The sequence below is a fragment of the Stegostoma tigrinum genome, chromosome 12 (assembly GCF_030684315.1).
Source record: "Stegostoma tigrinum isolate sSteTig4 chromosome 12, sSteTig4.hap1, whole genome shotgun sequence".
NCBI lineage: Eukaryota > Metazoa > Chordata > Chondrichthyes > Orectolobiformes > Stegostomatidae > Stegostoma > Stegostoma tigrinum.
In genome coordinates, this window is record NC_081365.1 from 53,268,958 (window position 1) to 53,296,837 (window position 27,880).

At 43.7% G+C, this 27,880-nt stretch overlaps 2 protein-coding genes across 3 annotated transcripts in view; one reads left to right on the forward strand and one right to left on the reverse strand.

The window, feature by feature from the left end:
• igsf11 (immunoglobulin superfamily member 11) overlaps positions 1-17,704 on the reverse strand; it is a 280,353-nt gene extending 262,649 nt beyond the window's left edge. The window contains exon 1 of the mRNA XM_048540501.2: positions 16,896-17,704. The gene's annotated coding sequence lies outside the window, so the exon portion shown is untranslated. The remainder of the gene's footprint in view (positions 1-16,895) is intronic.
• Positions 16,365-27,880, forward strand: part of LOC125456919 (zinc finger X-chromosomal protein-like) — a 38,016-nt gene continuing 26,500 nt past the window's right edge. The window contains exons 1-4 of one of the 2 annotated variants that reach the window (XM_048540498.2): positions 16,365-16,898; positions 21,408-21,532; positions 26,681-26,764; positions 27,542-27,639. In XM_048540498.2, coding sequence (XP_048396455.1) covers positions 27,573-27,639 — 67 coding nt within the window. In that variant the 5' untranslated portion in view covers positions 16,365-16,898; positions 21,408-21,532; positions 26,681-26,764; positions 27,542-27,572. The remainder of the gene's footprint in view (positions 16,899-21,407; positions 21,533-26,680; positions 26,765-27,541; positions 27,640-27,880) is intronic. The other variant, XM_048540497.2, reaches the window with a different exon arrangement.

Here is a 27,880-nt window from a genome sequence, read left to right on the forward strand (position 1 = left end):
TTCATCCAAAGGGTGGTAGAAATATGAATCATACCATTTGAAATAATGATGGAGACAGATACTCTCACTACGTTGAAAAAGCACCTGGATGAGTACTAAAAATGGGTGTAGTACACTATGGGCCAAGTGCAAGTAAATGGGATTAGTGGCGTTTGCGTAAAGACCATAAGACATAGGAGTGGGAGTAAGGCCATTTGGCCCATCGAGTCCACTCCACCATTTAATCATGGCTGATGGCATTTCAACTCCACTTCCCTGCACTCTCCCCATTGGCATAGACATCGTGGACCAAAGGGTTGTTTCTATCCCGTATGACTCCAAAACTGAATCATATTGTGGACACTGCATCCTCAGGGTTCCTTCATCTTTAGCTCCCTGACCAAGTTTGCCTCATTATGCATCACTAAATCCAGAATTACCCATTTCCTAGTGGGGTCTCCCACAAGCTGCTCCATAAAAACACAGCTCGTATACATTCCACAACTTTCTTTTCTTGAGATCCACTACCAATCTGATTTTCCTAGTCACCTGCAAATTGCATGAAGGATGCAGATAGTCACTCCGCATGGAGCATACCCACAGAATTTGAAGGCCTGAAAGAGCAAACAGTGAGCTTGAGCTGCAAAGTTCTCTTGTTCTTCATCTAGTTTTTTTTCTGCCAGGTGAGAGAATATCAAACTGCTTATAAACGTAGCAAGGACAAGTAATAATGATATTTCATGCAAATAGACTTCTTATTTCATACAAGTGAGATTTTCATCCCACAATTCAAATCTCAGATGAAAAATCCATCCTTTTCTCATTTTTCTGAATTCACCAGATTTTCCCAAATGACTTACCATTACCCATGTTGTTTAGGGGCTGGAAAAATACAGCCCATTGTTTCTCCTGACAGGGTAATCTAGAAACAAGGGATGGGTTTTAGTGTGTAAGGTCATTCACACAGGACTGAGACATATCAATAAAATATTTCAGGGAATCAAGGGAGTCTAGCAGAAGTAGCTGAAACCCAACAACAGCAGGAATGTGTGAGCAAACTTTATGGGCCTTAGTTTTCTTCTGCTCATATTTCTTGGACTTTTATCAAAGAAATCAATTTATCAATATTTACTATTGCTATCTTTAGTAATAATTAACACCTAAAGCTGTCTCAAATATTTTGCACAGCAATTTAAGAAATTAGAGCTCAATTCCAATGATTGCCCTCTGCAGGTGAATCTCAGTAAAGAGTAAACAATTCTGTTTCCAAAGGATGTCATTGCATTAGAGAGGGTGCAGAGGAGATTTAACAGTGTTGCTTGGCATGAAACACTTCTTGACACTAACTGCTGTCTTTAAACTTTGCACAACTTAAAAAATTAGAGATCAATTTCAATGCAATGCCCTCGACAAATGAATCAATTCTTGACAAATCAACCCGAAAATTATTTATTGTAGCATGCTAAATGTAAACCAGAAAGTGCAAGTTTGAAATACTTCTATGCAATACCATGTTAAGTTTTTTTTTCCCTGTTAGTTTCTACCGTATCCTGAGTAGATCTATTGGCATTGCTTTCCTTTTTTGTCTTTCTTCCATCAACATTATCAAGCATTTGCTTTCTCCTCTTCTGCTTCTATTCCAAAATAAAATTCAACTATGAGTACATAATTCAATGTAAAATGGTGTGTCAGAAACAAAATAAAAAGAGGGAAAGAAAGATGTGCATAAGATGGGAGGTAAGAGGGTCAAAGAGGGTTTTTAAAATTCTAACAATTAGATTCTGAGAGAATATTTCATGCCTCAAAATTTTCAATACCAGAAATGCTGTTGGACCAAAATCAAGACTTACAACCTAATTAAACAGACAAGCTCTATCTTTTTGTAAATCAGGCTTCTCCAACAGATGAGATTACAAGGTGTAAAGCTGGACGAACACAGCAAGCCAGGCAGCATCAGAGGAACAGGAAAGCTGACGTTTTGGGTCTGGACCTTTCTTCAGAAACGGGGGAGGGGAAGGGGACTCTGAAATAAATAGAGAAACAGAGGGAGGCAGATCGAAGGTGGATGAAGGAGCAGACAGGTAGAGAGGAGACAGACAGGTCAAGGAGGCAGGGATGGAAACAGTAAAGTTGAGTGTAGATGGGGTGTTAGGATGGGGGTTGGTCAGTCAAGGGAAGACGGACAGGTCAAGACGGTAGGGATGAGGCTGGTAGATAAGAGGTGGGGTGGGGGATTGGTCAGTGAGGTGAGAGGAGCGGATAGGTGCAAGGAAAGACGGTCAGGTCAAGGAGGCGGGACAAGTTGGGCTGGTTTTGGAATGAGGTCGGGGGTGGGGAGATTTTGAAGCTTGTGAAATCCACGTTGAGACCATTGGGCTGCAGGGTTCCCAAAGAAAATACGAGGTGCTGTTCCTGCAACCTTTGGGTGGCATCATTGCGGTACTGGAGACCCAGGTGGACATGTCATCCAAGGAGTGGGAGGAGGAGTTGAAGTGGTTCGTGACTGGGAGGTGCAGTCATTTATCACGAACTGAGCGTGTGTTCCACAAAGTGGTCTCCAAGCCTCCGCTTGGTTTCTCGATGTAGAGAAGGCCACATCTGCAACAGCGGCTAAAATTTTCACATTAGCAGATGTGCAGGTGAACATCTGTTTAGTGTGGAAGGTTTTCTTGGGGCCTTGGATGGGGGTGAGGTGTAGCACTTGCTGTGGCTGCAGGGAAAAGTGCCAGGGGTGGTGGGGCAAGTGGGGACTGTGGTGCAGACAAGGGAGTCACAGAGAGAGCAGTCCCTCCAGAAGGCAGATACGGGTGGGAAAGGAAAAATGTCCTAGGCCATGTGGCCAGATTGCAGGTGGCAGAAGATGATGCATTGAATCTGGAGGTTGGTGACGTGGTACGTGAGGATGAGGGGGATTCTGTCTTTGTTGTTATTGTGGGGAGGGGGTGTGAGGGATGAGTTGCGGGAAATACAGGAGATGCGGTCGAGGGCATTTTCAACCACTGTGGAGGGGAAGTTGTGGTCCTTGAAAAATGAGGACATCTGGGATGTCCGGGAGTGGAATGCCTCATCTTGGGAGCAGATACAGCAGAGGCAAAGGAATTGGGAATAGGGGATTCTAGCAGGAAGTTGGGTGACAGGAAGTGTATTCTAGGTAGCTGTGGGAGTCGGTTAGGCTTGAAATAGATATTGGTTTCCAGGTGATTGTCAGAAATGGAAACAGAGGGGGCCAGGAAGGAGAGACAGGTATCGGAGATGGTCTAGGTGAACTCAAGGTTGGGTTGGAAGGTGTTAGTAAAGTGGATGAACTCCAACAAATGGTCTGTTTGTGCTGCTTTACTTGTGAGCTAGCAGCAGTAAATGCTAGAGTGAACTGGCATTTGACTGGAAGAGCAATAAACTGTGCGACCACAAGGAACTTCATTCAGCCTGAGCATCAGGAGCCGTGATGATTCTGCTGGGTTGGGCAGAAGAAAGATTACGTGGCAGGTTGCCTGCTGGACAGGTATATGGAAAGTGTCTACAAGTTGTAAGGCAGGTATAGGGAAAAAGAGCTTTCAAATTGCCAAATAAATGCAGAAGAAAGCTTCAGTTCACTGGGAACGTGCAAGGAAAAGAGGATCCAGCTTATTGGAAAGGCTCCAATTCAGGTAGTCAGTGAGGGCAGGGCAAGGCACCCTATTTCTCGCAGTCACCCACAATTAAAATTGCAGAGTGGACTTCCTAACCCATGGTACTATCAAGGAGTGTGTGGGTGTGGGAGGGAGAGAAAGAGTGGAAGGGACAGAGCGTGAGGGAGGACGAGGCTATCTAAGGGAGGGCATGTACAAGGGAGAGACAGTTTGTGTTTGAGGGAGGAATTTCTGAGTGAGCTAGTGAGTGTGATGCGGGAGTTGAAGAGGAGTGTGAGTTCAACAAGGAAGTAGTGTGAGTGTGAAGTGTGACTGAGAGGGAGTGAATGTGAAGGAGAGTGTAAAGATGGGAAGATGATAGAGGGACACAGTGAGGGAACACAGTAGGCTGAGGGAGGGAGAAGCAGAATGAGAGACAGATAGAGATTAGGGAGGGTGGAAATCCAAAGATGTGCATTTTAGGTGGGTTAGGCATGGTAAATGTGAGGCTACAGGAATAGGGCAGGGGGTGCTTGGTCGGTGAGATGCTGTTTAAGAGGATCAGCGCAGACTCAACGTGCCAAATGGCTTCTCTCTGCACTGTCAAGAATTTATTTTTGTTCTAGCATTTATTGGAAATCTAGTGGCAAAATAATACATTTCTTACATTTGAATGCCAAATTTTTCAGCAAAGTACAGCTTATGGAGGTACGGGACAAATTGGACAGAAACTTACCACTTTTATATGTATAGCTACGAGGATGCTGAAGTTGCTTTTCAATTTGCTCTTTAATGGCAGGCACATCGATCGTTTAAACTGTGAAATCCAGATGAAATTCCTCTGATTTAAAACCTGGATATGTCATCTCTAATCACTTTCAGTCAAACAGAACGGAAACAGACTCTTTGGTCAAATCAGTCCATGATGAATATAATTCCAAACTAAACTTAGACCCAGCTGTCTGCTCCTAGCCCATATCCCTTCAAACCTTTCATGGACTTATCAAAGTGTCTTTTAAACCTGAATGTGCTCTTTTGTGAGGATATTGTGTCTGGTGCTCTGGACATCAGAGCCCTTCTACCTTTCTTTTTCCCCCTCTTGATTTCTTGTTATCCTTTTCTGCCATACCCTGCATGCAATGATGGCATCCATCATTTCAATGCAAAGTCTCCAAAGTATTTCTCAAGTCATCATTACTGCTCTTATACAGTTTCCAGCACCCCACAGTCCTCTCACTAACCTTCTAAGACAGCCTGTCTGCAAAAGGGCTAACTTTACCAATCTTATTCCTGCTGCAGCCAATCCTCCTGCCACTACCACACTGGATTCTACGAACAAATCAACCATCATTACCCTTCTCAATTTTGTCTAGAGTTCTGTTTACTCAAGACTCTCGCGATGGTAATCTTACAGTGATCTTACTGTGGATGTTTGCACTGAAATTCTACCTTGCATACATTATTGCAATGATACCTTAAAAGTATGGGCTGTAAAATGCTGAGGTAATACCTGACATAAATAAATGCAAGGTTTTTTTGTGCTTTACCTTGTATGTATTGTCCCCAATTCCTAGGTAGCCTTTTAGTACTCAACTTTCTGTTCGTCCTCCACCTTTCCAGGCTTGAATGTTATTGTCCGTTTATTGTTCGTCTCTCCCTAACATTCTCAAAATGTAAATATGATCTACAAATTATTCTAAATGATCATTAATTCAACTGTCCTCTTCTTTTCTCTCATCAGCAACCCCAACCTAGTATAACAAATAAAAATAACTTTGAACTCTGCATTCAAACTTGCTGTCAGTATAAGAAGGAAACATGTTCAGGGTGAGGGCAAAAACAGTTGTATTCATATTTTTAAATTGTATTGATGATTTCCTTGCATATGCTGGATGTGAAGGTGGGGATAGGACTGAGATGTTTAACAGGGTTGTTCCTGGAAGTCATTCTCTCTCGAAAAGCATCCTCTAAGCCCACCTGGTTTCTCCAAAATATCTTTCCTCACCCACGCTGACTTGTGAACGAATCCAATATTTAACATTTCCATCACGCATGGCTTGACCAATCACAAAAGCTACTTCTACGTACAGACTTCTTCACTCTTCCATTTCCTTTGTAATACATTTACTGCTGTGTTGAGGAGGAGGAGGAAGACAGAATCCCTTCCGAGCCACCTCCTAACATTCAAGTTGGCAGATTTCATTTACTTATACTTCTGCATCCAATCTGCTCAAGTTATTTGGATACCTTCATAGAGCATAAGACATACGAGTGGATGGCCATTCAGCCCATCAAGTCCACTCTGCCATTTACATCATGGCTGATAGGCATTTCAACACCACTTCCTTGCACTCTCCCCATAGTCCTTGATTCCTTTTGAGATCAAGAATTTGTCGATCTCTGCCTTGAAGGCATCCAACGTCCCTGCCTCCACTGCACTCTGCGGCAATGAATTCCACAAGCCTACCACTCTCTGGCTGAAGAAATGTTGTCTCATTTCAGTTTTAAATTTATCCCCTCTAATTTTAAGGCTGTGCCCACGGGTCCTAGTCTCTCCGCCTAACGGAAACAACTTCCTAGCGTCCACCCCTTCTAAACCATACATTATCTTGTAAGTTTCTATTAGATCTCCCCTCAACCTTCTAAACTCTAATGAGTACAATCCCAGGATCCTTAGCCGTTCATCACACGTTAAACCTACCATTCCAGGGATCATCCGTGTGAATCTCTGCTGTACACGCTCCAGGGCTAGTATGTCCTTCCTGAGGTGTGGACACAGTATTCTAAATGGGGCCTAACTAGAGCCTTATAAAGCCTCAGAAGCACATCGCTGCTTTTATGTTCCAACCCTCTTGAGATAAACGACAACATTACATTCGCTTTCTTAATTACAGACTCTACCTGCAAGTTAACCTTTAGAGAATCCTGGACCAACACTCCCAGATCCCTTTGCACTTTTAATTTGCGAATTTTCTACATCTTCAAAAAGCTCTATGCCTTTCACTTCTGGTCATTTCAGTGGTATGACCTAAAGCTTAATTCAAGTCTAAGTGGGATAGGCTTGACTTAATCAAGTGCACAACTACTTTAGCCATTCAGTGGCAGGGCAGGATGGGTGACTTCAAGTATTGCATGACAGCAAAACTGATCACCATTCCAGGATCACCAGTCCAAACATATCCAGTTAATTTTTGTCCACCAATGATCTCTAGTAACATCTCACTCCTATCGGTGGGAAGTGTTCATTGAGGGCCTCACCCATCTATTGTAACTTGACACACAGATAAACCTGTTGACCTTTAAGGGGCCTTATCCTCTCCCTCGTTACTCTTTTGCCCTTAAGATACTTGCAAAATCTCTTTTTGATTTTGCTTTACCTTGTCTGCCAAAGCTATCTCATATACCCTTTGAGCCCTCCTGGCTTCCCTCTTAAGTGTACTCCTACACCCCCTATACTCAAGAGATTCAGTTAATCCCAGCTACCTATACTTGACATATGCTTCCTTCTTTTTCTCTATATTTTGAGTGATCCATTGTTCTCTATTCCTACCAAACTTGCCCTTCACACTAACGGGCACATGCTGGCCCTGAATTCTCATTATCTTGCTTTGGAAAGCCTCCCACTTATGAAATGTCCCTTTATCTGTAAATAGCCTGCCCCCAATCAACTTTTGAAAGCTCTTGCCTATTACCATCAAACTGGCCTTGCCCCAGTTAGAACTTTAACTTGTGGACCACACCTATCCTTTTCCATAACTATTTTGAAACTAATAGAATTATGGTCATTGGTCCCAAAGTGTTGTCCCACAAACATCTCAGCTACTTGCCCTGCCCTGTTTCCCAAGAGGAGGTCAGGTTTTGCCCCTTCTTGAGTAGGGCCATCGACATGATGACTGAGAATGTTTTTCTGACGACATCTAACAAATTCTACCCAGCCAAACCTTTGACCTATGGCAATGCTAATCTGTATTTGTAAAGTTAAAATCCCCTATTATTACAGACCTATTAATCTTACAGCCACGATCTCCATAAGACATACGAGTGGAAGTAAGGTCATTCGGCCCGTCGAGTCCACTCCGCCATTTAAATCTTGGCTGATGGGCATTTCAACTCCACTTCCCTGCACTCTCCCTGTAGCCCTTGATTCCTTGTGAGATCAAGAATTTATCGATGTCTGCCTTGAAGGCATCTAACGTCCCGCCCTCCGCTGCACTCCGTGGCAATGAATTCCGCAAGCCCACCATTCTCTGACTGAAGAAATGTCTCCTCATTTCAGTTTTAAATTTACCCCCTCTAATTCTAAGGCTGTGCCCACGGGTCCTGGTCTCCCCGCCTAACGGAAACAACTTCCCAGCGTTCACCCTTTCTAAGCCATACGTTATCTTGTAAGTTTCTATTAGATCTCCCCTCAACCTTCTAAACTCTAATGAATGCAACCCCAGGATCCTTAGCCGTTCATCCTAAGTTAAACCTACCATTCCAGGGATCATCCGTGTGAATCTCCACTCGACACGCTCTAGGACTAGTATGTCCTCCCTGAGGTGTGGGGCCCAGAATTGCACACAGTATTCTAAATGGGGCCTAACTAGAACTTTATAAAGTCTCAGAAGCACATCACTGCTTTTATATTCCAACCCTCTTGAGATAAACAACAACATTACACTCGCTTTCTACATCACGGACTATACCTGCAAGTTAACTTCTGGAGAATCCTGGACCAACACTCCCAGATCCCTTTGTACTTTTGCTTTACGAATTTTCTCACCGGTTAGAAAATAGCCCATGCCTGTATTCTTTTTTCCAAAGTGCAAAACCTTGCATTTGCTCACATTGAATTTCATCAGCCATTTCCTGGACCACTCTCCTAAACGGTCTAAATCTTTCTGCAGCCTCCCCACCTCCTCAGTACTACCTGCCTGTTCACTTATCTTCGTATCATCGGCAAACTTTGCCAGAATGCCCCCAGCCCCTTCATCCAGATCATTAATTTATAAAGTGAACAGCTGCGGCCCCAACACTGAACCCTGTGGGACACCACTTGTCACCGGTTGCCATTCTGAAAAAGAGCCTTTTATCCCAACTCTCTGCCTTCTCTCAGACAGCCAATCCTCAATCCATGCCAGTAGTACACCTCAAATACCATGGGCCCTCACCTTGCTCAGCAGCCTCCCGTAGGTCAGTCCGGGGAGGATGGGCAGGTCAAGGAGGCGGGATGAGTTTAGTAGGTTGGAAATGGAGGTGCGGCTTGAGGTGGGAGGAGGGGATAGGTGAGATGAAGAACAGGTTAGGGAGGCGGGGACGAGCTGGGCTGGTTTGGGGAAGCAGTCGGGGGGGGGGATGAACTGGGCTATTTTTGGGATGCAGTGGGGGAAGAGGAGATTTTCAAGCTTGTGAAGTCCACATTGATACCATTGAGCTGCAGGGTTCCCAAGCAGAATATGAGTTGCTGTTCCTGCAACTTTCGGGTGGCATCATAGTGGTACTGTAGAAGGCCCAGGATGGACATGTCGTCTAAGGAATGGGAGGGTGAGTTAAAATGGTTCGCGACTGGGAGGTGCAGTTGTTTATTGCGAACCGAGCGGAGGTGTCCTGCAAAGCAGTCCCCAAGCCTCCGCTTGGTTTCCCCAATGTAGAGGAAGCCACACCGGGTACAATGGATACAGTATACCACATTGGCAGATGTGTAGGTGAACATCTGCTTAATATGGAAAATCATCTTGGGGCCTGGGATGGGGGTGAGAGAGGAGGTGTGGGGGCAAGTGTAGCACTTCCTGCAGCTGCAGGGGAAGGTTCCGGGTGTGGTGGAGTTGGAGGGGAGTGTGGAACGGACAAGGGAGTCACGGAGAGAGTGGTCTCTCCAGAAGGCAGACAAGGGTGGGGATGGAAAAATGTCTTGGGTGGTGGTAATATGGAACTTGGAGAAGTAAAAAACGATATCTTGAAAAAAGTCCACATTATGAAAAAAGGGGTCTTAAAACAAACGAAGGTAGAAAAATCCCTGGTTCTGACCTAGTGTATCCCAGGACATTGTTGGAAACTAGAGAAGAAATTGCAGGTAGCCTAGTGGAGATATTTGTTATCATCAGCAGTTGCTGGTGATTTGCTGGTCGACTGGAGGGTGGCTAATGTGCCATTATTTAAGAAAGGCTGCAAGGAAAAGCCAGGGAATTACAGACTGGCGAGGCTAACATCAGTGGTGGGTAAGTTGTTGGAGGGGATTCTGAGAGACAGGATCTTCATGCATTTGTAAAGAAAAGGACTGATTAGGGATAGTCAGCATAGCTTCTTGCATGGGAAATTATGTCTCACAGATTTGATTGAGTTTTTTTGAAAGGGTGACAAAGAAGATAAATGAAGGCAGTGTAGTAGGCATTGTCTACATGGACTTTAGCAAAGTGCTGCATGGTAGACTGTTTAGTAAGGTTAACTCACATGGGATCCAGGGAGAGATCGCCACTTGGAGACATAATTGGCTTGACAGTAGGAGACACGGTGGTGCAAGTTTCTTTCTCAGGCTGGAGGCCTGTAATCAGTGGTGTGCTACATGTATCGGTGCTAGGTCTACTGTTGTTTGTCATTTGTATAAATAATTTGGTTGAGAATATAGGGGTCATGATTAGTAAGTTAGTGGATGACACCAAAATTGGTGGTATAATGGGCAGTGAAGTAGCTTATCTAGGAATACAATGTGATCTTGACCAATTGGGCCTGTGGACTGAGGAATGGCAGATGGAGCTTAATTCAGATAATGCAAGATGTAGCATTTTGGTGAGATAAACCAGGGCAGGACTTACACAGTTAATAGACAATAGACAATAGATAATGGACAAGAGACAATAGGTGCAGGAGTAGGCCATTCGGCCCTTCGAGCCAGCACCACCATTCATTATGATCATGGCTGATCATCCACAATCAGTATCCTGCTCCTGCCTTATCCCCATAACCCTTGATTCAACTATCTTTAAGAGCTCTATCTATCTCTTTCTTCAAAGTATCCAGAGAGTTGGCCTCCATTGCCTTCTGGGGCACAGCATTCCATATATCCACCACTCTCTGGGTGAAGAAGTTTCTCCTCAACTCTGTTCCAAAGGGCCTACCCCTTATTTTTAAACTGTGTCCTCTGGTTCTGGACTTCCCCATCAACGGAAACATGCTTCCTGCCTCCAGATTGTCCAATCCTTTAATTATCTAGTACATCTCAATCAGATCCCCTCTCATCCTCCTAAATGCAAGGAATGGTAGGCCGCTAGGGGGTGTTGTCAAACAGAGAGATTTTGGGATGCAGATACATGGTTCCTGGAAAGTGGCATCACAGGTAGAAGGTGGTGAAGAAAACGTTTGGCACACATGCCTTTGTTGGTCAGAGCATCGAGTACAGGAGTTGGGGTGTCGTGTTACAGCTGTACAAGACATTGCCAAAGCCACATTTGGACTACTGTGCAAAATTCTGGTCACTCTGTTACAGGAAGGATGTCACTAAACTGGAGAAGGTGCAAAAAGGATTAACAAGGATGTCACCGAGACCGGAAGGTTTCAGTTAGAAGTAGAGGCTGGTTAGGCTGGGACGTTATTCCCCTGAACAGGAGGTGGCTGAGGGGCGACCTTATGGAAGTTTACAAAATCATGAGTGTCACAAATGAGATGAATAGCCAAAGTCTTTTCCCCAGAGTATGGGAGTCCAAAACAAGAGGACATAGATTTAAAGTGACAGTGGAAAGATCGAAAAGGGACCTAAGGGGCAATGTCTACACACAGTGGGTTGTGCATAAATGGAATGAACTGCTAGAGGAAATGGAGGATGCAGGTACAATTACAATATTTTAAAGACATTTGGAAGGGAAAATGGACAGGAAAACTTTGGAGGAATATGGGATTAATGCCTGTTTCCATGTTGTACACCTGTGTGGCTTTATAATCTATGGAATCCCTCTGTGTCACCACATAATGGATTAGACCTTAATTTACTCCCGGAAAGAAGGCAGTAGATTAAATACTTATAATCCCTCCAAGGCTTGAGGGGTCTAATTGGGATTGAGGCAGATGCTCATTAAGAGGATTTCTTCCACATGTCATGATGGGGAGGGGGAGTACTGGTCCCTAGAGAAAATTGGATGATGCACTGATGCTAAAGGACGTAGTGAAGAGTGGGAAAGTTAGTGTGGAGATGTCGTCGCAAAAGGGAAGCCATCATATTATGCAAATTTCCCCAAGACAAAGGATGCAATCCGATGCTCACTTTTGGAAAAGATTTGAAAAAGGTCACTTCCTTTTGGTACATTAACAGGATTCAAAATGGTTGTGATTGCAAATGAATGCCCTACTCAAAGTGCCGTTACCTGTGGCTTTCCTGGAGCTTGTCAACCAGTTCCTGGACTTTGGTGTAACACTGGGCTTTGTGTTTCAGATTATCAATCTCACATTGCAACTTCTGGTTATGGTTCTGCAGCTCTTCAACTTGCTACTGGGTTTCCCTGGTCCAACCTACTTGTTACCTCTTCAAAGAATTCTAACAGGTTTGTCAGGCATGATCTCCCCTTACTAAATCCATGCTGACATGTTCTAATCTGACCCTGCACTTCCAGGAATTTAGAAATCTCATCCTTAACAATGAATTCTAGAATTTTACCAACAACCGAAGTTAGGCTAATAGGCCTATAATTTTCCATCTTTTGCTGTGATCCTTTCTTAAACAAGGGGGTTACAACAGCAATTTTCCATCCATACTTGCTCTTTAATTTCCCACTGACTGTTGAGGGGCCTATAGTACAATTCCATCCAAGTGATCACCCACTTCTTCTTTCTCAGTTCCACCTATATAGCCTCATTGGATGATCCACCAGGAATATCCTCACTAAGTACTGCTGTGACATTTTCCCTCATCCAAGATATCACTCTACTCCTCTCTTGCCTCCCCTCTATCCTTCCCATGGCATCTGTACCATGGAACATTGAGTTGACAGTCCTATCCCTCCCTCAACCATGTTTCTGTAATAGCCATGACACCCCATTTCCATGTACCCATCCATGCCCTGAGTTCACCTGCCTTACCTGCAAGGTGTTTTGTATTGAAATAAATGCAGCATAATTCATTGGTCTTCCTCATTCCCTGCTGTGCTGTTACCTACCTGCCTTGTTTACTTAACTTGCTCTATTTAGGTTCTGTGCTCGCCTCAACCTTCTGTTTTATCTCACAACTGTTTAGGGTCCCAAACCCCTGCGAGACTCATTTAAATCCTCCCAAATAGCTCCAGCAAATCTCCACACCAGGATATTGGTTCCTCCTCCAGTTCAGGTGCAGCTCATTCCTCTTATACAGGTCACCGCTGCCCCGGAAAAGATCTCAATTATCCAAATTATCTGAACCCTGCCTCCTGCACCAGCCCCGTGCCATGCATTCATCTGCACAATCCTCCTTTTCCTACTCTCACTAATACATAGCACTGGGAGTAATCCAGCGATTACAATCCTTGAGGTCTGGCTTTTTAAACTCCTGCCTAATTTTCTACGTACTCTCTGCAGGACTCAGCCCTTTTTTCTATCTATGTCATTGGTACCAATGTATACAATGACCACCGGCTGCTCACACTCCCCTTTAAGAATTTGCTGCAACCACTCGGTGATGTCCTAGACCCTGGCACCAGGGAGCCATCACACCTTCCTGGAGACTCTCACAGCACCACACCAATACCTGTCTGTGCTCCTGACTGGTGTCCCCGATTGTAATTGCTCGCTTGGACTTTGTTTCTGCTGCAAAGCACGGTATCACAGTCGTGGTGCCACAGACCTGACTGCTGCTGCTATTTTCCCCTGACAAGTTACCTCCCTTAACAATATCTAAAGCAGTACGCTTACTTGAGAGAGGGATAGCTGCAGGAGACACCTGCACTACCTGCCTGCCTCACCTGGTGATTATCGACCTGACTGAACTTGTGATGTGACCACCTTCCTGAAGCTACTATCTACACAATCTATACCTCCTAACCATGTACAATTTCTGCTCCAACTGATTAATGCAGTCTGAGAGGAGTAGCAGCAGTACATATTTCCTGCATTTAGGGATAGCATAGGGAACTTGTGTGTGGAGCCTGAGGAGGTAGGGGAAGCCCTAAATGAGTTTTTTGCTTCTGTCTTTACGAAAGAAACGAACTTTGTCGTGAATGAAACCTTTGAAGAGCAGGTGTGCATGCTGGAATGGATAGAGATAGACGAAGCTGATGTGCTGAAAATTTTGTCAAACATTAAGATTGACAAGTCGCCAGGCCCGGATCAGATTTGTCCTCGGCTGCTTTGGGAAGCGAGAAATGCAATTGCTTCGCCACTTGCGAAGATCTTTGCATCCTCGCTCTCCACTGGAGTCGTACCTGAGGACTGGAGAGAGGCAAATGTAATTCCTCTCTTCAAGAAAGGAAATAGGGAAATCCCCGGCAATTATCGACCGCTAAGTCTCACGTCTGTCGTCTGCAAGGTGTTAGAAAGGATTCTGAGGGATAAGATTTATGACCATCTGGAAGAGCATGGCTTGATCAAATACAGTCAACACGGCTTTGTGAGGGGTAGGTCATGCCTTACAAACCTTATTGAGTTTTTTGAGGATGTGACTAGAAAAGTTGATGAGGGTCGAGCTGTGGATGTGGTGTATATGGACTTCAGTAAGGCATTTGATAAGGTTCCCCATGGTAGGCTCATTCAGAAGGTCAGGAGGAATGGGATACAGGGGAACTTAGCTGCTTGGATACAGAATTGGCTGGCCAACAGAAGACAGCGAGTGGTTGTAGAAGGCAAATATTCTGCCTGGAAGTCAGTGGTCAGTGGGGTTCCACAGGGCTCTGTCCTTGGGCCTCTACTGTTTGTAATTTTTATTAATGACTTGGACGAGGGGATTGAAGGATAGGTCAGCAAGTTTGCAGACGACACAAAGGTCGGAGGTGTCGTTGACAGTGTAGAGGGCTGTTGTAGGCTGCAGCGGGACATTGACAGGATGCAGAGATGGGCTGAGAGGTGGCAGATGGAGTTCAACCTGGATAAATGCGAGGTGATGCATTTTGGAAGGTCGAATTTGAAAGCTGAGTACAGGATTAAGGATAGGATTCTTGGCAGGGTGGAGGAACAGAGGGATCTTGGTGTGCAGATACATAGATCCCTTAAAATGGCCACCCAAGTGGACAGGGTTGTTAAGAAAGCATATGGTGTTTTGGCTTTCATTAACAGGGGGATTGAGTTTAAGAGTCGTGAGGTCTTGTTGCAGCTCTATAAAACTTTGGTTAGACCGCACTTGGAATACTGCGTCCAGTTCTGGGCGCCCTATTATAGGAAAGATGTGGATGCTTTGGAGAGGGTTCAGAGGAGGTTTACCAGGATGCTGCCTGGACTGGAGGGCTTATCTTATGAAGAGAGGTTGACTGAGCTCGGTCTCTTTTCATTGGAGAAAAGGAGGAGAGGGGACCTAATTGAGGTATACAAGATAATGAGAGGCATAGATAGAGTTGATAGCCAGAGACTATTTCCCAGGGCAGAAATGGCTAGCACGAGGGGTCATAGTTTTAAGCTGGTTGGTGGAAAGTATAGAGGGGATGTCAGAGGCAGGTTCTTTACGCAGAGAGTTGTGAGAGCATGGAATGCGTTGCCAGCAGCAGTTGTGGAAGCAAGGTCATTGGGGTCATTTAAGAGACTGCTGGACATGTATATGGTCACAGAAATTTGAGGGTGCATACATGAGGATCAATGGTCGGCACAACATTGTGGGCTGAAGGGCCTGTTCTGTGCTGTACTGTTCTATGTTCTATGTTCTATCCTCACTCAACATCTGTTCGGAAAATCAGGTCACTTCCCCACACTTTAACCCTGAATCTGCTCACCTCCAATGTCTTGTCATGTTGACTGCAAACCCATTCTGATTATATGTCCCACCTTCCATTCTCCTGACTTCATTCACTCCAAATGAGCCCACACACATGCACTGCTGACCAGTTAGTTGGAATTGTAAATCGTTCCTTTGCCAGAGGTACTGCACCTCTTCCTTTCAAAACCATAATTGTTACCTTCCACAAATGTCTGCACCCCATTCCACTTTTATCTATTACCTCCTCAATCTTTCGCCCACTTTAATGACGATTTCACATTATTTGCTCCATGTTTCTGCCCCCGACAAAAGTACCAGAACACTCTCTCACTAATCTCAACCGATTATTCCCCCTCATCATGCTCTTTTGAAAGACACTCATTCGGTGTCCAATTCCACCCTCGTTTAGATGATCCGCTTCGCACGTGTCTTCGTTGCCACCAACATTGCGCTTCCCACCGGCTGACTTCCCATAATGTACCTTCCCTCCTTTATAATCTTGACATCAGTGGTGGGGGGTACAGGAGAGAGAAAGTAAAATCAAATGGCCGCACGTCCAGAAGCTACTACATGCGTAATTTAATACACGACTCCCACACGTCAATAAAGGCGAAGGCGGCGACTACACAGGAGAGGGAAATGGCGAGCATTAATTAAAATGGTGTATGGTGGAATGGAAAATGGCGGACCGGGGTCGGAACAACGAAGGAAATGAACCCAATTTACCCCCACACCGATAAAACAAAAATATAACCACAAAAACCAGTGAATGCCTCGGCCAAGTGTTCAATCGACCGACCATATTATGTCCTCACTAATGATATTGCGGAGGTCTTTCACACACGAACATCTCAGCCTGCCGTTCTCCCCCCCTCCATTAGACAGACAATCCGATCGGTGGGCGCTACAAAGGGAGCGGTGGGTGGGGTGGGAGGGGGGCGACCCGGCATCTTCTCACACACAACCCAGGGATTTGTCTCTGACAAATGTCGGCCGCATGAATGCTTTTGCGTTTATTACTCCGGCCACTACACGCACCAAGAAGAAAAATGGGGAGTAAAATAAAATCCAGGGCGGTGCGTTAAAACCCTCACTCGATCTCGGCGCCGAGGGAAGAGGAGGGCAGGGCCCGAGGTGAGCGGCCTGCGCCGAGGGACGATGTTAAATGTCTGCGGGCTTTTGCTGCTCTCCCGTCTCTGGCCTGACCGCACTTGCTTCTTCCGCATTTTCCTAGGGGTTAGGCTCTGACGTTACGTATTACGACGGCGGCGGGAGCGAGGAGCAGAGTCGAGTCGAGTCAGCCCCTCCTCCTCCTCCCCGCAGCCATCAAACAACAAAGCCTGATTGGCAGGGCTAGGCCCGACCCGACCCTCCAGCACTCGGCCCAGCCAGGAAAGGCTGAGCCTGCCAGCCCAGCGAAGGAGGCGAATCATCCCGAAATCGGGCCGCCGGCGGCCGGTTTGACTCACCAGGTAAGGGCAGGGTAGTCAAGTCTCCGGAGCTGGGGCCGCTTCGCCGGCGGGAGGCGGCCTGCGGGCGCTCGCGCTGCAGCTCGAGAACGGCCGTTAGAGCATTGGCGGTTGGTAGGCCGCGAGGAGGCCGCACTTAGGCCACGAGGGTTTCTCCCAACCCCCTCACACCCCCCCCAACACAATCAATCGGGTCGAGTTTTAAGGCCTTGCTGGAGAACTGGACACGAATTTTGTTTTCCCCGGAAAAAAAATCATTCAGAAAAGAAAACGAGACTGAAGTGAAGGGTGGCGACCAGCCCATCGTTCCCTTTATTTTCGATTAAAATGTCGTCGAGGAGCTGCGGCAAAGGCGCGTGGTGCGGCCGATGGCAGAGACAAAATGTCGGCTGGGGGCAGGGTTGGAGGAAGGCGTCCGGCGCCATCTTGGTGGTGAATGGTTTTCTTCTTCCCCTCACTGAGGGGCAGCATGGAGTCTGTCCCAACCCCCCACCTCCTCCAACTGGCTCCTGAGTCACCTTTTGTTTTCCCTCCCCCACACCAGCCCCCTTCTGCGAGACGAGCGGATCGCGCGGCCGGGTCATTCGAAGGAACGTATTTTGTTTTTTTTTCAAAAAAAAACAAAAACATTCCCGCGCCTTCGTTGCGATGTAATTTTAAATTCTGCAGACGCATCTTCCGATGCTCTTGTTTCTTCTCCCACCCCATCCCCGGCGGTGAGCAAGTTTCTGCACTGCCCGCCATTTCCATGATGATTATCGTCTCCACCAGATGGGCACTGCGGCAGTTTAGCTGCTTTCCCGCTCAATCGTCACTGCACCGCTTTATTAACCCCGGCAAACCCTCATCACCCCCCCCCCCTTCTCTAAAACCTCTTGTTCTGCCCCATTGCCGTACACTAATAATTTCACCCGCTTTAGAAACACCAGTATACTTTTGTGGCAATTCCGGATAAATAAGATGCAGCTTAGTGCTCTGAACGTTGTCCGCATGTGAAACATTCAGGCAAACTTGGTTTTCAGACTTTGGGAGGATAGGCTCGTTTATTATTTTTAATGGTTGATGCATTTGGTGGAAATGCACGCTTTTCGTGTTTCAAGTACAGTTTCTGGCGTGATGGGAGAACTAGCTCGTCCGTCTGTTAATATACTGTCAACGAGTCTGGTTCCACGAAAAATTAACCCTTGCCTTTTTTTAAAAAAAAGCGGAATGCTCCTTGAGTTTTTTTTAAGGAATCTCAAGCTACTATTAAAGCTATATAGATTGAAACCCATCAGGACTAAAGGAACTAACTGATGGTCGGCAGCTCCAACCATCTGTACGGTACCACGTCCCTGATGATCCTAATTTTCTTGTTCCTCATTCTATTCCATTTCGTGGTTTGGAGCAATTTATAGAGTTTCACTAAATATTCAGTATGGGGCGGGGGTGATGCAAAGTGTCTGTGTTTCATCTCCGTATTTTCCATTATGAATTCCCCAGACTTACTTTCTATAAAACCAATGCTCATTTTGTTAACTCATTTTTAAAAAATTTCTCGAGACACTTGCTATTTGTTTTTACATTTCTAGCTAACTTTCTTGTACCTCAGTTTTACCTGATTATAATCTTCAAGTCAGTTTTTGCTTGTTTTTAATATTCTTTTCAATCTTTTAACCCTGCCATTCACCTTTGCTCAGTGCCATTCATTTTCTTTTAAATTGCTTTTTTTAAGCAATTGCATCCTCCGTGGGTTTTTCCCCACTCGAACTGTCTATTCTGTAATACCCCTTTAAAATCTGAGAAGAAAAATATAATTTCCTTTTTTCAGTAAACCCCTTAATACATTGGCCTTGTGCTTCTGCTCCAGTGAGACTTGTGTTCAAACTATTTGTTGTTTATTATAGAGAAAAATTCCTGAGCTTGTTACAGGGTGATGTGTGGTCAGTGATCACAGGTTGGAAGGAATAAGGAAGGCTGTTTATTACAGACAGTCCTCAGTTTATGAATATCCAAACTTACAAATGCTCATACTAATAAATGAGATCCCACATTAATACTTTTAAAGATCCAACTTGCAAAGTGCTATTTTGTAATTCCTATGGATTGTCATATGTCCTCCCCTTTTCACATCTTTCTTTACAAATAGACATCAGGACAAAGGTTCATTATTCTTCGCAATGCCCTTCCTAACACCACTAATAGACACTAGAAATCTCTCAAACATAATTTCTTTACTATCCAAATGGTGAATAAAAGCATAATTTGCTTCTCCTTATTGATTCTGTACCTTAGAATTCTAGAAATCTTCTATTTAACCTGTTCAGAAATGAACCTTAGGAATAAGTGAGACTTGAACCTTGCTTCCTGTCTTGGAGGGATACAACATCACAAGAGCCCTTTATGGTAGTATTGTAACCCACAGCCATGAATGTCAAAAGTCAAGTTCGCCAGTACTTTGGCATTTATCATTTGGCTGATAACATCACTTGCCAACATGAGTAGTTCTCTCAGAAATTTCCTGACATACGTTTACATATGCAAAATTATCCATGGAGGGTCTGCTGTAGTTCTCCTTATTCATTTTTGTAAAATGTTTGGTGTATGTGTTTAATATGCATTAAATTTATTTTTAAGAGGGGTTAAATGGAGTTTCAGTAGATGGGATGAATTTCTTCCTGTGTATAATCCTTCTTACTTTTGCATGAGGAGGGAGCCTTTTTTTTGCTATAATTAGTTAACGTTACTCCCAATTTTATTAAAAAGTTGAAGTTACTGAATAAACTGACTGTGTCTTTGGAAGTTGGCCTCAACTTTTTTTGATACAATCCTGGAACACCTCTCAATTGTGTTTAAGCAATTTATGTTTAGAAAGTTACTTTCAGTGGCTGTGAGTGCATTCATAACTTATTAATCAAACAGGAGCTAGAGGACTGTATTCATTTCCGATTACTTCTATAAATGGTGTAGTTTCCTGAAAATTAACTGAGGGATGTTAGGTTAGATGGGAGGCGTGGTTAAAGCTTCTTTTATTGTTACTTGCTCTTTTGGGTGATGGTGCAACTGATGGAGCCAGTGGACTGTAAATTAGCATTTACTGATAACGTGTATCACATTCTTTTGGAAAGAGCTAGAAGTAAAAATGTACAAAGTGTAATCTATGAATGCACAATCTATACTCTAGTTTATTTACTTTTCAACTGTTCACCTCTTCCATCCCCACCCTGCATAGCTGTTAGCATTTTATGAAACTGCTACACTCTCATTGAGTTGGAGAAATGGGACTGTCAACCTGCTAGTGAGGTTGTCCAATATAAGATTTCACCTGTTCTGAAAGTATTGCCACTGTTAATGGAATAAAAGCAGAAATACACCGGAAATACTCAGGCCTGGCCAAAACTATGGAGAAGGGAGCAGGGTTAATCGGGGAAAAATTGGAGGTGTTCCATCAAGTACAGAGGCAGGAAAAATAGAGAAGGGAGGGGAGGGGCAGAAAACAAAATAGAAGGCTCGTGATAGGAAGACGAGTAATACAAAAATGGTGATGGTACAAAAGAAAAGGGAGTGGTAATGGGACAAGAAATGTAGTTTCTACAGGAGATATGAATGGCAGCATCATGACAGCTGCTGTCTGGAATTAAGAAGGAACAAAATTGGGGCAGAAGTTGCAATCAAATGTTATCAAATTCTTCGAGTCTGGGATACTGAAGTGCTTGATTTAATAAGATAAAAGGTGTATATGTGCAAATTCACTGGAACACTGCTGGAGTCTGAGCCAAAGAGGTCACAGTGGAAATGTGAAGAATTTTGTTCTTGTGATATGTCCACCAAATGTTGTTCCATGGGCAGTAGTTGCCCTTTGTTAGCTTATCACAACAGAAGTGATTGACTGAAGTTGAAAATTATGCCCTGGCTGTGGGGGGGCGGGGGGGGGTTCTGTGACTGTTTATTTCCTTAACCGAAAGCATTTTGGGAATTGTATGTATTGCCTTTGCTAATATCAGTACAAACTGAGACCCACTTCTGGAAATATCCATAAGTCACGAGGTGAAGTGTGGGTTTGGTAAGGAGCACATTCAGTATGAGGGAGACTTTGAGTGAATCAGACGCCATTTAAGTATAGAGAGATAACAATGTGTAGAGATTGGTGAACACAGCAGGCCAAGCAGCATCAAGAGTATCAGGAAGGCTGATGTTTCAGGCTTAGACCCTTCTTCAGAAACGTCAGCCTTTCTGCTACTCTGCTGCTGGGCCTGCTGTGTTCATCCAGCTCTACACCTTGTTATCTCAGATTCTCTAGTGTCTGCAGTTCCTACTGTCTCTGAGCAAAGTAAGTATATCTGAGATAAAAATATAAATTGCTAGAAAAGCTCAGCAGGTCTGGCAACATCTGTGGGGAGAAATCACAGTTCATGTTTTGGGTCGAGGAACCTTTCCTCCAGAAGCATACGTGGGAATTTGGTTTGAAGTGGGAATTTGGTGCAGAGAGGTAGAAGGCACGTTATGTAAACCTAACAGTAAATCTTACTGCAGGATAATAAATCTGCAGAGTGAGAGGTGAATGGCAAGAGTATGAAGGGCATGGATCAAGAGACCTCCTTGCAATGAGACCAACAGTAGGGTGACATTGTGGATTTCCCTGTGTGACACAAGTGCAGGTAATGTAACAAGTAGGATTGTTGAGTATTTCTAGTCTTTAAAAGTAGAGATAGTATCTTCAATTTATGTTTGAGCCTGCGGTCATTTTTTTCCCCCTTTTTCCTAAAAATAGCTTGTTAAACAAAAGACTGCTGGTGGATTTTTTAAAAAAGTACAATAAAATGTAAAGAACAGGGATACAAAGAATGATTAACTAATTTTAAAAAAATGTCATACTGATTGCAGACAGGTGATGTCTAGTGGATCCCACTGCACAGCAGGAACATCCTAATTTGATCCAGGGCAAACAGATCTGTAGTAAATGTTTGCAGTTTGAGGAATTTCAGATCTGAGTTAGACAGCTGGAATCCAAGCTGAAGGCACTTGAGTCACATTTGGGAGGGAGAAAGTAACCTAGCCACCCCATAGACTAGGTAATTCAAATTCAGTCTGTGATCAGAGTTATGAGGTGTGTTTGCAAGTGAAGCAGGTGTTTGGATCCAGGGGTATCATTCGAAGAGCTGCAAAACTTGTACTCATTTATGTTTGTTGTTTCAGACCCAGGTTTCTCACACTCAGACTGAATCCCAGATTTTACTGTATTGTGGCCACAGTTTCCTCAGGGATCTTTTACTTTGAGATCCGTTATTAAACCTGCCTTATTATATGTTATGAAATCCAAAGTAACCAGATCCTGGTTGGATCTATAATATACCGCTAATGGAAAATGTCCCAGATATACTGTGAATTCTTCCTCAAGGCTAACTTTTTCAATTTGATTGAGATGAAGACTGAAGTTACCCATGAATAATAATCTTTTTTTAAAACGTACCTTCATTATTTCCTGATTTGTTCCATGTCTTACGGTACAGCTACTGTTAGCATGCCTATAGTTCTTCCCTTTGTTTCTTACATCCATTCATGCGAATTCAACGTCTTGATCATTTCTTGCTATTGTACAAATTTCATTTTTTATTAGCAAAATTACCCACTACCTTTCCCATCATGCTTGTCCTTTCAAGGAGTCATGTGCCCCTGAATATTTATTTCCCAGATTTGATCTCCTTGTAGACATCTCCATAATGGCTACATCATACTCACTATTTCTGCCCTGAATTCACTTATTTTGTTTCAAACACTGCATTTAAGCAGAGAACCATGAATTTGACTTGTTACCCATGGAAGTCAAGGATAGTATTAAATTGAAGAAAAAAATGCAATTTGTCAAAAATTAATCGGCCAGAGGATTGGAAAATTTCATAAACTTTTTAAAAGGGTTTTTCAAAAAAAAGTGAAAATAAATAGAGGGTGAACTAACAATTAATATAAAAGTGGACATTAAAAAGGTTTCTTTAAGTATATAGAAAGATTGTGAGGTGGCTAAAGTGAACATAGGCCTAGTAGAGAATTAAGTCAGGGAAACCATAGTGGGCAACCAAAAAATGTGGAGAAGTTGAATATATATTTTGCATCAGACTTCAAGTAGAAGGTAGTGACAGCTTAAATAATCAGGGCAAAGGGTTGAAGGAGTGGAATAAATACAATTCCCACTAATGTTGGGGTGCCGCTGGTGGCAGTTTTTGTCCTTGTTGACACTCTAGGCACTGCCTCATCAATATAGCTATATCAACATTCAAACCTGGCCACTAGACATAGCTTCTGGCTAGCATTTTCTCCTTGGAAACTCCTGGATAACCCTGGTGGCATTCAACCAGTATCTGATGGCAACCTTTACACCGGACAATCACCCTTGTTCCTCATAGCAATATACTGTACTATACAGTGATCTGGTCTCGCCAGATCTAGAAAGGTTATCATCTTGTTTGTAATGGCCTTTTGTTTTGCTCCATTACCACTAGCCACATTAGTTTTGTGAGGACACCTTATTGTGACCACACTCAAAAGTGGTGACTGGAAGGTGTCCAGAAACTTCAAAACCAAAACAGGCTCTTCCAGACGAGGCACCACTGGTGGATTATCTGCAAGTTTGAGGCAGCTCAGGGCATCTCCATTTGCTTCTTAGCTTCGTGGACTGCGTTCTAACTTATACACACTGAGAATGAGGGCCCAACATGGAATTCTACTGAAAACCTTGTGTAGCACCACCTTGTCTTCCTTCAGTACCCTTAGCAGGGATTTGTGGTCTGTTACAATTAAAAATTCTCATCCATAAAAAAGATACTGGTGGAGCTTCCTCACACCAAAGATGACTGCCACACCTTCCTTGTCTGTCTGAGCATATTTGCATTTGGCGTCAGCCAAAGTCCAGGAAGCACATGCTAGTGAGTGTTCCTCTCCATTGGACCACTGGTGAGTGAACACTACCTTGATACTATACAGGAAGACATCACATGTCAGCGTTACTGGTCATTTCAGGCCATAGTGGGCCAACACATTGGATGATAATAACTGCTTTTACACTTGCTTAAAGGCTGCTTGGCTCCGTGACCATTTTCCAAGGCTGGCCCTTTTTTGATCGCAAGTGTAAAGGTGCTAAGATGCAAGAGAGAATGGGAACTGCAGATGCTGGAGAATCCAAGATAACAAAGCTTAGGAGCTTTTGTGCTCCTAAGATACTGCTTGGCCTGCTGTGTTCATCCAGCTCCACACTTTGTTACCTTGCTAACGTACAAGCCAAGTTATGTATGAATTTTCCGTAATTATTCACTAACCTAAGGAAAGAGCTCAGCTCCATTACAGATGTGGGAGCCGGGGCACCTTTGATCAATCTCCCTCTCTTCCTCTCTTCTCCCACCTCCCACCTCCCACCTCAGTAAGTCACTTGGGATGCTGGAATACAGATGGTTTTCCTCCAAAGGCATACGCCTGCCTGGGAGAAACATTTAAGCACTATATCCAAGTTCTCCATGTGCTTTTTATTGGTCTTCCCTGTTATTAATACATCATCCAGATAATTGGCAACCTGGCGTAATCCTTGTATAATGTTCTCTGTGGTCTGTTGGAAAGGGATGCAGGCTGATGATATCCCAAATGGCAGTTTTGTATATGGGTATAAATTGTAGCAAACTTCTGGGTCTCATCCTGTTGTTTGGCTCTTGTCCAGCTTCATCAAGAACAGCACCACCACCCAAACTTTGTGTACAAGAATGAGGGATTGGGTATATATCCAGCTATGAGAAGTGGTTTACCATTTGTATCAGATCCCCATAAAGGTGAACTGAGCCAGCAAGCTTCACAATGGTATAACTGGTGCAGCCCATTCTATAAACTGGACTGGCTCAATGATTCCTTTGCTCTCTGTCCTCCTGATTTCCACCCCTGCTTGTGCCCGCAAGGCAAATGACACTGCGCAGGCCTTGTAAAATCTTGGAATTGCTGCTTGGTCAACATGTAAAGTGGCTTTAGCCCCCTTTGATAGTCCCAAGCCCTTCCTGAAATACTCTTTGCTATTTCTCTAGCATTTCACTGAAGCAACCATTTTCTAATGGAACACTGTTGAGTCAATATAGGTGAATCTTTCTCAACCAATTCCTCCCCAATAGGTTTGGGCCTGAGCTTTTTACTACCATCAGTGGTAACTGCATCAACTGCTTCTCGTAGGCAACTGGAACCAAATTGATACCCTTAATCTGCAACGGTCTCCCAGTGTATGCTGTCAGTCTGGCTGAGGTCTGGCGCAGCCTTGAAGGTTGGAGTCCCAAGCAAATCATATTGAAGACAAATTGCGCAACCACAGATACAGCTGCGCTGGTATTTACCCCTATAGGAGCTGGGTGATCACTTAACTAAACATTAATTGTCATCAATTGTGATTTGGATGTCGCTAAGCAAATCAGTTATTCCAACCCACGTGTAGGGAGTCTTTCCAGGGTGTGCACTGTCCTAGGTACTGGCGTATGGGTTTTCTTACTCAAGCCAAGCTTTTGTACGGCTCCTGATTAGTCTCAAGTCTGCATACCAGCAGTAAGTATAATGACTTGCCATCCCAGATCCTGAAGAACATTTTAGTCACTTGGCCGAGGCTCAGCTTTGTTGTGGGATTCTGCTATGGGCTGGCCTAGAGTCCTCCGACTCAAGATGTGGCCTGTGTGAGGCTGTACATTTGCCTACACTCAAGTGGTGTTCCCCCAGCTCAGTTGGACAGTCCATTTCCATTGGGATGTCCTGTAGCTTCCATGCTCCACATGCTGCATTTTCTAATAACAAAGCCACTTGTAGTGCCTGGTTGAAGTCCAGTTGGGCTTCAGCTAGTAGGCGCTTCTGCGTGGTAATGTCATTAATCCCACATACCAGACGGTGTCTCAACATCTCATTCAGCGTTAACCCAAAATCACATGCCTCTGCCAATCATCTTAAACGAGTCAAAAATCCCAATATGGACTCCCCCAGTTCTCTAAACAGCTGAATAAAACCAATAGCATCTCGGAATTAGAGGCGAGGTTTGAAGTCATAGTATTCCTTAACCAATTCTGTCAACTCTTGCAAAGTTTTAGTGTCTGGTGCCTCTGGGAAAGTTAAGCCCCTTATAACTGAAAATGCTGCAGGTCTGCATGCAGTCAGAAAGATTACTTGTTGCTTTTCATTTGTTCCAGTGTCATTTCCGCAGTTTAAAAGAAACACAATCTTTCCACATACTGGGCCTAGTCTTCAAGAGCAGGATCAAATGAGTCAAGCTTCCCAAATAAAGACATGATGCTTGAAATACTTAGCCCAGCTCCAAGATGACTCCTGTAAGCGGATGATCTTCAGACATGGCCCCATGTTTTTTTCCCCATCACCAAGTCTTTATTTACTTGTGCACAGGACGGTGGCTGTGGCCAACCAGCTCAGAATCAGTCCGCTGCACTGAAGAGATTCTAAATCTTCTGGTTATGTTGGTCAGCCACGAGTTTCTTGGTTGGCCCAGGTTAACAACCCCAATCAAGGACCTCATAATCAACAAGATACAGCTGGTTCCAATTACTACAGAAACAATGGGAGGCAAGTACTACATCTTTTCAGTTCCATGGTATTTTCAGGAGTAAAGCGGTTGCTATCTGATCAAGATTCATGTCAAGATGTTACTGTCTAATGTTGTGAAGAATGTCCACTTCAGCCTTTCATTGCCCTCAGACAAAACATCTATTATATGGGAACACCAAATCTGTAGGTTTTGAAGGATGGAAATATATAGCAAAATTGAATTGGACTTTATTTCCTCTTAACAGGTGACTCCTTCAGTTAGATGTGGCTGGATTAAGTGCCACAACCTGTGATCTACTTCTATACACACTGAGAAAATGTTTTTAATGGTAGGTAATTCAAGTATCTGGGGATTTGCATCCGAACAAATCACTTGAAACTGAAATCGCAAGATTGCTTGCAGTTCTAAGATAACCCAGTGTGAATTTCAGGTTGAACATGTTTGGTTTGAATGGTTAGTTCAGGTTAATGCTAAACATTTACATATTGCCTCAATAACATTTTGTTTTTCCTCTGCCTGAAAAAGTGACTCGTCATTGCTTGTTCTCTTCTAAAAATAGAGTTGACTTTGGGGATTTGACTGCAGAAATTTTTCGAAGTGAACATCAAGTTTTATCCTATTTAAGGCTTTTATTTCTTTTGATGTCTCTGATATCGTGAAAAATTATTGGGATCCATGGAATTACAGATCAACAGAAAATTTGCTAAGTGTGTAGCTAATAAATTGGTACATAATCATTAAAATAGCATAGGCAAAAAATATGCATTGCATCAGTTTTTGGAATCTGCCAAATTCAGATGCAGTGCAGCCTGAATAAGTCTGTTCTAGCAATAGGTTTTCATATTCTATGGTCAGCAATAGTTAATTATTTGGTAAAGATGGTAAGAAATTTGTATGTATAGTTTTTGTTTAATCGCCTACAGGCAAGTTGTAGCATTTAAGATAGAAGTGCATAATTAAAGGCATAGTTGTCAAATATGTCCTAACTTTGGGGTTGATCTTCAATGATTGTAAACTTCTATCTCTGGAAGGATGTTGTGAGAAACTAATCATAATTGCATGCAAGTCACAAATGACTCTAAAAAGATTTTTTGTTCTTTAACAGTTTTAGCAGTGATTAATGAAATTTGTAGACCATGGATGAAGATGTAGGAAGGCTTGAACTGCAGCAACAGGAACCCAAGGTGATTTTTGATAACACAGGTAATCCAAACAGTAATTTGTTTTATGCATGGTATAATTTGCTTTTTCTGTGACAAGATTAGCTTTTCCATTTAGACATAGATAACTGCTGTGCTTCTCTCATAAATGCATAAACCTTGAAAATAATTCTGTCCATGTCCGGGTATGCATTTTTCAGATCAAGTGACAGTTCCTTTTGTTATTTGCAGTTATAATTGCAACTTGTTCTCGATCGTCTTTTTGGTATGAATTGTCACATTGC